This window comes from Hemibagrus wyckioides, linkage group LG23, assembly GCF_019097595.1.
Source record: "Hemibagrus wyckioides isolate EC202008001 linkage group LG23, SWU_Hwy_1.0, whole genome shotgun sequence".
Taxonomy (NCBI): domain Eukaryota; kingdom Metazoa; phylum Chordata; class Actinopteri; order Siluriformes; family Bagridae; genus Hemibagrus; species Hemibagrus wyckioides.
Window position 1 is genome coordinate 6,134,418 of NC_080732.1, and position 9,681 is coordinate 6,144,098.

The following is a 9,681-nucleotide window of genomic DNA, read 5'->3' on the forward strand; positions in this document are numbered from 1 at the left end:
TCATTAAAAATTATTAATAATTACAACAATGATGCTTGATGATGATGATGATGGTGATGATGATGATGATGATGATGATGATTATTATTATTATTATTATTATTATTATTATTATTATTATTATTATTATTATTATTATTTCTTTAACTGTGGATTTTCCAGTCAATTTAATGTCGTTATTATTGTTATTATTATTATTATTATTATTATTATTATTATTATTATTATTATTATTATTATTATCAGTAGTAGTCGCAAAACATTATGTGCATGACCCATCACTAAAATGTATAAAACGTCAAACTCTTCCCTCACAGAGTTCAGAAAGGGAAACTTGAATCTGGACATCATCTCGTCATCAGCTCAGTGACCCTAATGTCTGCTGCGGTGATGGCCACCTCCGGTTCATGCATGAACCTGCTAAGGAGAAATCCCACCTTCCAGCCTGTTCATCCTATCCATCCTGCTCTTCATCCTCCTCTCCATCCTCCTCTTCACCCTCTCGGCTCAGACACACATTCCTTCCTGACACACATTCCTTCCCATCAGTCTTCGATGCTACATGAGCAAATACTCAACCTTCAACCGTATTTCAACCTAATCCACCTGAATCACACACATAGACCTCCGCACACACCGGGCTCTCTGTCAGGCTTCAGCAGCCCTGCTTCATCCTCCTCTTCCTCTCCAAACAAAGACGCCTTCATGAACCCTCAGAGGATAGACGAATCGAAGCGCACTTACAGTTTCACCCAGGAGGATTTATTCACTGTGCTCTATGGATACAGTAAAGACCACCAACAGGGGGTCGGACACGCCATCTCAGGACTGATGTTACCTAATGACCCAGGTATTAGGAGTTACAGTTCCTTTCAGAATAATAATAATAATAATCGGCATCTATGAATTATATTTTCCTAAGAATTTGGGTGTTTCTTCTTCTTCTTCTTCTTCTTCTTCTTCTTCTGCTTCTTCTTCTTATTATTATTATTACTATTATTATTGATTATTAGCCACAGTTTAAATGATTTATTATTGCTATTTTTTTCGTAAACTAATAAAAATATATCGTCTCAGTCAGTGTAATTTTTGTACATAATAATACTGTTTTTTTGCGAATTACTAACAAATATAATACAATTATATAATTATTTAGGTATATAAAAAATAATAATATAATAATATTCCTTATTTGAATTTCCTTTTCTTTATCTTCTTAAATGATGACGATAATGGTTATTATTATCATTCTTATTACTCTTCTTCTTCTTCCTCTTCTTCTTCTTCTTCTTCTTAATATTATTATTTTAAAAAAAACTCTCACCTATCCATCCAAGCAAACAAACTTATAAGTATTTTGTAAGAAATAATTTTGCTGAAGTTTATAGAGACATTAGCATAGTATTGCTCTTCCCGGTGTCATTGCGCTCTTTAACACCAAGTGTCCATCCAATGTGTTTCAGTTTCTGACCTGCTGCCCGCCAACATCGACACGGAAAGCCTCGAACTGCCTGAAGGTGTGTTACCTTTTTTCCCCATTTTAAGATTAATCAATTATTTGTATTTTTCTACATGTGAAGTGACGAAACGTGAAGATACAAATACATAAGTGTGTGTGTGTTCTCAGGTCTGTGTGTGCTCCGGTGTTCGTGTGCCGGTGTTCCTCACTGTGGGGTTTTTGCCGCGCGCAACTCTATACCGAAAGGCACGCGCTTCGGGCCGTACCGGGGGAAAGCGGTGAACACAAGCGAGATCAAAACACACCACGACAACACACTCATGTGGGAGGTTAGGACAATTATCCTTCCTCTTCTTCTTCTTCTTCTTCTACCGCTTCTTCTTATTGATAATGATTATGTAATTATTAAATAATGCTGCAATGTCATGTTGCAGATCTTTGAGAAGGGCCGGTTGAGCCACTTTGTGGACGGCGGCGGCGCGCGCGGCAGTTGGATGTCGCTGGTGCAGTGCGCGCGCTTCCCCGAGGAGCAGAACGTAGTGGCGGTGCAGCGCGCGGGCCGCATTTACTACGAGACATGCCGAGAGATTCGCCCACTGCAGGAGCTGCTGGTGTGGTACGGAGACACCTACACCCTGTACATGGGCATCCCCATGTCCCTCAGACAGGAGGAGGAAGAAGAGGAAGAGCAGGACGGAGGTGAGGATGGGACCAAATATAAATAAACAAAAGAAAAAGTCAAAATAAATTTTAGAAAGAAAAGGCTGAGGTGAAGAGGTCATAAATAAAAATAGCCTGAATGAATAATAAGTAAATAGTAGAGGGTTTTAGGAAGAGTAATGGATGAAGAATGAAGCTTGAAAGAAAGAAAGAAAGAAAGAAAGAAAGAAAGAAAGAAAGAAAGGGAAGGTAGGGAGCAATGTAATTTGATAACCTTTGATAACGTGTGTGTGTGTGCGTGTGTGTGTGTGTGTGTGTGTGTGTGTGCGTGTGTGTGTGTGTACGTGTGTGTGTAGACTCGGCTGAGGGCTATAAATGTGATCGATGTGGAAAGGTCTTCGCTTACCGCTACTACAGAGATAAGCACCTAAAGTACACGCGCTGTGTGGATCAGGGTGACCGGAAGTTCCCCTGCCATCTCTGTAACAGATCGTTCGAGAAGAGAGACCGACTGCGCATCCACATCCTGCACGTGCACGAGAAACACCGACCGCATAAGGTACAGCAACCGATACCGATTTTCTCGCGCACAGCCACTGGGTCTGTTTATTGCAAATCATTACAGGTGAATGCACTAATTATTTCAAACAGGAAATATCACAGTCAGCGCGTGCCAAGTGATTTCTGCTCCCAAATTTAAAAAAGACACACATAGAGATAGGGATGAGTGTCTGCAGTTTCAGGAAAACAGTTTCAGGAAAATTTGCCCTGATTACAGAAAAAAATAAAAAGAAAAGAAAAATGACGAGAGAAAAGCTATACTGTAAACTATGGTATCTTTTCTTTTCATTAATTTCACTAGGAATTAATTAAACTTTCCGAAGTTTCACGAAAGCGCTCCTTCTTTGTTTTAGGTAAATAGGCAATAATATACAAGACAATAGAATGTAAGTTTACAAATCTCATAATAATATGATTTAAGTTTTAAAAAACTATGCAAGGAAAAATAAAGAACATTTCCTGTAAGGAACAGTAATATGTGTTTAATTTTGAGGCTGATCAGTTTCAATAAGTAGACAAAATAAATATTATTATTTATAATAATACTACAATAATGCTACAGATAATGACATGGCTGTATAGGACTGCACCATTTTGTTTATCTGCATTTCTCTGAATAATAATAATAATAATAATAATAATAATAATAATAATAATAATAATAATAATAATAACAAACAGATTAGAAATGCCTATTAATAGTCCACATGTAACTATGACAAAATTCTGCAAATTGGACCTCACAAAAATATGTGATCCATCGTTGCCCTAAATTAATTACTTAAACAAAATAAATAAATTACACTACAAATAATGACATGGTTGTATATGACTGCACCATTTTGTTTTTCTGCATTTCTCTGAATTAAAATAATAATAATAATAATAATAATAATAATAATAATAATAATAATAATAATAATTGTTATTATTATTATTTGACATTCTTATTGTTCTGTTGTTTTGCATTATTTGTATTTTTTCTTCCACCTGGGATTAAGAAAGTGACGCAATGTCAAATTGCATTGGACGCAATGGGAAACTTTAGGAAAAGCATTCAGAGCATTGCCAGGTTTTCCTCTAGCATCACAACCCTGAGCTCATCGTTCAGTAATGATCTTAACTTTACCATGCTTTAACGAAACTGAGCCCTAAACAGCTTTGTTTAGGATGAAGCACGAGATTTGAGGTCCTCACGTGAATGTCGGGGTCATGTTTATGAACCCTAGCCTTGAAATTAGGCGGAATTTGAAATGTTTTCCCCTCCCTTATATTATGTATGTTGATATACATCAGAAGGGGTTAGCATTCCCTGCCCTAACACTCATACTTTTCCCTTTTTTGTCTTGGCTCTTTGTGCAGTGCTCTGTGTGCGGCAAAAGTTTTTCCCAGTCCTCGAGCCTCAACAAGCACATGCGCGTGCACTCCGGAGAGCGGCCTTACAAATGCGTCTACTGCAACAAGGTAAAAGGGGGGAAAAAGAAACGAAAACCCTGTGGATTTCCACCCTATTTCATGGTGTGTTTAACGCGAGTGTGTGCTCTTTGTGCACACTTACATGCTAATTAATGCCAGATGCACAGCCGAGTCGTATTGTTTACCCGGATTATACGCCTTTAATTTATGACTCGCGCGCAGGAACAGAAGTTTTCCTGCCGCTTTTGTCTTAAAGCAACACAAAAGAGGGACTTACAGACTCCTGACACGGGTGTGAGTGTAAACAGTGATGAGGAAATCTTTATTTTACAAATCTGTTCTTAGTAGAAGTAACCAAATGTGTTCTTAATGAATAAAAAAGAAATAAACAAAAACATCTCACGTGTCATGACGTCACTCGTTTAGGACATACCTCACTGCCCATGAACAGATTTCAGATTGTCAGATTTCAGATTGTCAGATTTCAGATTGTCAGATTTCAGATTGTCAGATTGCCCATTTTCAGATTGTCACCAACTTTCAGATGTTTGGCATGTACAAAAAGGGCACAAATTACAATGATTTTGTTGTCTGAAGTTTGATTGTCTTGAAGTTACATAGTTGCTGTAAAAAAATTAAGAGAAACTTAGTTTCCAATTTATCACAAGACAAAAAAAAAACCCTCTAATAAATAAATTTGGATGTCACTGTGATAAAGATAATATTATGATTATTATATAAAGCTTAATATATATATATATATATATATATATATATATATATATATATATATATATATATATATATATATATATATATATGAATCTTTTTAATGAAAGTTGTAATGGTTGTTGTTGCAGGCTTTCACTGCCTCCAGCATCCTTCGCACACACATCAGGCAACATTCAGGTGAAAGGCCATTTAAGTGCAAACACTGCGGGAAAGCCTTCGCCTCTCACGCGGCCCACGACAGCCACGTACGCCGGAGCCATGCCAAAGACAAACCGGTGGCCTGTGATCTCTGTGACAGCACGTTCGAGCAAGCAGAGGAGCTTAAAGAGCACATGAAGATCCACAAGAGTGAGTCCAAAGTTCTCTCACAGTAACATGCAGAACTGAAACGCTAGCTCCACTTGGAGTTTACTCCGATAAAATAATGTGCGTTCCACTTACCAACTTAACTTACTAAAGTGTTTGCACATACAGACTGCCATATGTTTTCCTACTGTAATGTTATATTTTCAGATGCTCTAATGAGCTTAATCTGTACATTTGACTTTTTCTAATAAATAAAATGTTTGCAGGTATTTATTAATAATATTTATTAATAATAATTATAAGGCAAAAGTTCGGTGATGCAATTTTTACTTACTTACTTACTAACTTTATTGTCCTTAATGGCAATTCTTCATGCAGACAGCAGTATACACTGACCAGGCATAACATTATGACCACCTGCCTAATAATGTTGTTGGTCCCCCTTTTGCTGCTGAAACAGCCCTGACCCGTCATGCACTGTGTATTCTGACACCTTTCTATCAGAACCAGCATTAACTTCTTCAGCAGTTTGAGCTCACCCATTTTTCCTGCTTCTAACACATCAACTTCGAGGACAAAATGTTCACTTGCTGCCTAATATATCCCACCCACTAACAGGTGCCATGATGAGGAGATCATCAGTGTTATTCACTTCATCTCTCACTGCTCATAATGTTATGCCTGAGTAGCAGTTCAACACACATTTATAATAAGTCATTTAAAAACATGATTGCAGCAGGTACAAATCTATTTGATTTGCACAAAGGGAGTTTAAATCTCCGCCCAGTTGAAATTCGGTACACAATGGATGGGTGGCATCAGAAAGGACTAACTGACCCTTCTTAGTCACCTTATGTTCGTAAATTTGTGTGATAGTCCTCATGTCAGTCCCCACTATCTTGCTGCACATTTTCATCTTACCCCTATTCCTTACATTCAAGTTGCCATAGCAACAAATAATGGGGAAAACGCAAAAACAGATTCAATAAAACGTGTAAAACATCATCATAAAGGAAACATCCATATTCTTATAAGTTTCCTCAGAAAATACATAGGATGAAGAGCTTTCCCTCTAATAATATCAGTGTTCATCATCAAATACAGTCCCTAAACATCTGTACTTATTGACCACTGCTACCTTTAATGACCACTTGCAGCACAGGTATGAAGTTCTTCTTACGGAAGTCGATGAACCTCTCTTTGTGGTGGGAAGTTTTGGCTCCACATAAATTATGTATGCGCTTTACATCCGCAGGGCCTTTTTACATCCTGTATACATTTATGACAGACATTTGTCTTAGTGAGAAAGCTTTTCAAGTGACAGCAAATATCCTTATTCATGTCAGAAAGATTTTCCCTCTGCAACTAGAATTATTTTTTTTTGGTTTATAGAAAGAGTATTACCTGATTTGACTTATTTATCTTTTAATAATATGTATTGATTCTTTAATATTCTGTAAAAAAAACGTATTAAATCTAGTCTCTTAATATTTCTATTTAATCATGTATTTTCCATAGAACGCCCGCTCATGCAGTCTCCGGCTCTTCCTTCCTCTCCTGGAACACATGCATCAGATCAGACCGGCCCTTTAAACAGCGAATGTGTCCGAGTGCAGCGTGACATCACCACGAGTTTCCCACCTTTTCCAGGAATCCCTTCCAGTTACAGACCATGGAATTAACTCACACACCACTATGACTCCATCCACTGACATACTACACAGCATGGCTGCGATCCGATCAAGACAGCTCAGGCATTTGTGGTGTGTTCAAAATAATAAACTAGCCTAGCTTGGTGCCAGGTCATGATAAGCTAGGCTATCTGCGCAAACGTCGGTGCATTGGGCTCGGATCTTCAGGAACATCCTGGAGCCTGATAATAATAACCATCTGGCCATTCCAGAAATAGAGCTGAACAGTGCAGGGTCTGGAAGAAAATGTCATTTGTGACGGCTGTTATAAATGAGTTATATAATACGCTACTCAGTTCAGGTTTTTTTTGTATATACTGTGATTAAGTCCCTCTAAAGTCGATCAGAAATGTATCACAAACATGGAAGTCGCCGCTCAGGACCATCCACAGCCTTTATTTTTCCCAGAAGCACCATGACGTTTGTTAGTCCCATAGATAAGCTGGTGAATAAGGCCACAACTGGTGGCTCTGTGGTGCAGCATGGAACATTACCAGTCCTGGGCCTGTGCTTCTGTCTGCGTTCATTTGTTTTAATGTCAATTCAGGTTTCCTTTGGGTTCTTCAGTTTCCTCCCATCTTCTAAAACCATGCTAGTAGTTGAAATGGCTCTGCTTAATGTGTGTGCATGAACACTTCACGTTCCATATTCCCGGGATAGACCCCGGATCCACCTGGACTCTTTCCTCGATCAGGATAAAGCAGCTACTGAATGAATGAATGAACTGTATGAATGAATGAGGCTCAAACCCTGAGACAAATCATTTGACTAGATTTACACACAATCATTACCGACAGGAATCTTTAATCCTTAACAGCAGGAACTCTTGAGGAAATTCCATGAGTAAAAGCACCTCAGTGAGAGAAACTTCCAGAAGCAAGTCCTGTTCAGCTCTATTAGAGTACTATTAATAAAATGTCGGTCTTTTCTTCTATTTAATACACCTGTATGTAGCTTCTATTTAACATTATAATTTCCTCTCGTGAATTTTTTTATTATTGTGATTTAATGTGTTAATGTGTTTTAATTTATTACAGTGTACGTTTTTAACTAGAAGTGGTGTTTTTGTTGTTTGTTTCAACCTGCAGCAAATTGCGCTGTTAATTATTATTATTATTATTATTATTATTATTATTATTATTATTATTATTATTATTATTATTATTTAGTTTTTAAGTCATCGTTAAACTAACTAATCGCGTTTATATTGCAAACGTCATTTTTGTGATTCTGTCCACATTATGTATGGCTATAAGCTAAACATGGCATTGTGTCACTATAAACAAAAATCATCCAGCATGAATCCCGAGTGTCTCATTAACTCAGCACAGAATAACTTTACACTTGGTGTCAGTTCAGTCGTCCGACCCATCAGCATCCTCACTGAATCACTTCAGCATTCTGTTAAAGCGTCATCTGAACCCATTGCTTGTGGAACGATTTACGGAAAGTTTTTTCCAGGTTAATAAATGTCGGTAACTGGATCATTTTACAGACTTTTCAAAGTTCTTGTTGTTGTTTTTAATGTATAGCTGAATAATATATAGTAACAATAATTCATGTGTGTGTGTGTGTGTGTGCAGTGTAGCAACTGTGTGTTCCGAATGTTATTTGAATTTGACAGCGAGCGAGTTGTAGAATGTGTGTGTGTGTGTGTTTTACTAAGTGATGGCAAGGGGTGGGGTAGGAGTGGCATGAACCTCCCCCAACAGCAAATTAATGACAATAGACTGCTGCGATGAGGTGTGTATAGTGAAGACACAAGAAAACAAAAGCGACCTTTCTGACATCTGCCGCCCATTTTGTGTGTGTGTGTGTGTATAATAGGAAAGAGAGAGAGGGAGAGAGAGAGAGAGAGAGAGAGAGAGAGAGAGGCACTCTGACTAATTACGTGTTACTTCATCAGTGCATGTGCTCATGTCACCCTTTGACCCTTACAGTCATCCGCCACACACATTTCTAGATCCTGTGTGGAATAAACCATGTTTTTCCTGCACTTTAATATTAGCTACAGTTGATGCTATTTGACAGCCTACATTTTATGAGCTGTTAGAGATTGCAAGAGAATAAGTACCTCTAGTTATAGCAATGAGCAATCATGACTGCCTGATCAGTAATGTTTATTTGGTTTGATTTTCAGTACCAAAAAATCTGGCATTATAATCTTCATTTAAAACTTTGTTGGGGAGCAGGAACATACATACTGGAAACCACAATGATGAGAAACGGTCCTTTTGGAGATCTTTATGGCTAAAACGAAGCAAAGTACAGCACAATGTTATATAACTCTTCAGATATTACAATATGCTAATAAGAACATTGCCATCTTTTTGCATGAACACAGCAAAACATAAACCCCAGTGAGACATTTGAGCAGAATAACACAGAAAAATGTTAGCCAAAAAAATGTTGTCAATAATTTTTTAACAAACTTACAAACATGATATGCTATAAAAAGTCAAGTAAAGTAATAAAGGTCATACATGTTCTTAGCAAATAGTGCTTAAACTTATGGAATGACAGCAGTAAAAAGTAATGAAAGCTGCTAGTACTAAAGCTAAAAATGTTAGCACCGGAGTTGCTAGCAATTAATAATAAAGGTTAGAAGATATTAGGATGGATTTTGGCCAGTAAAGATTTCTTATCTCAATAGCTAGCAATAACCTCTTGTGGTAACGTTTGCTAGCCAGGTAAAGTGGTTATTTTAATAGCTAGCCTCTTGTGGTAAAGTTAGCTAGCCAGGTACAGTGGCTATGTCAATAGCTAGCCTTTTGTGGTAAAGTTAGCTAGCCAGGTAAAGTGGCTGTGTCAATAGCTAGCCTCTTGTGGTAAAGTTAGCTAGCCAGGTAAAGTGGC

General features: G+C 37.6%; 1 protein-coding gene across 1 annotated transcript; it reads left to right on the top strand.

Annotated features, from left to right (window-relative positions):
• The first annotated feature begins 390 nt into the window (after nt 1-390).
• Nucleotides 391-7,774, top strand: prdm14 (PR domain containing 14). Its single transcript, XM_058375810.1, has 8 exons — nt 391-850; nt 1,464-1,517; nt 1,628-1,788; nt 1,894-2,158; nt 2,476-2,678; nt 4,043-4,144; nt 4,957-5,176; nt 6,653-7,774. Exons 1-8 carry the CDS (start codon nt 391-393, stop codon nt 6,814-6,816), a joined length of 1,629 nt encoding a protein of 542 aa, XP_058231793.1. The 3' UTR covers nt 6,817-7,774.
• Nucleotides 7,775-9,681: the final 1,907 nt, after the last annotated feature.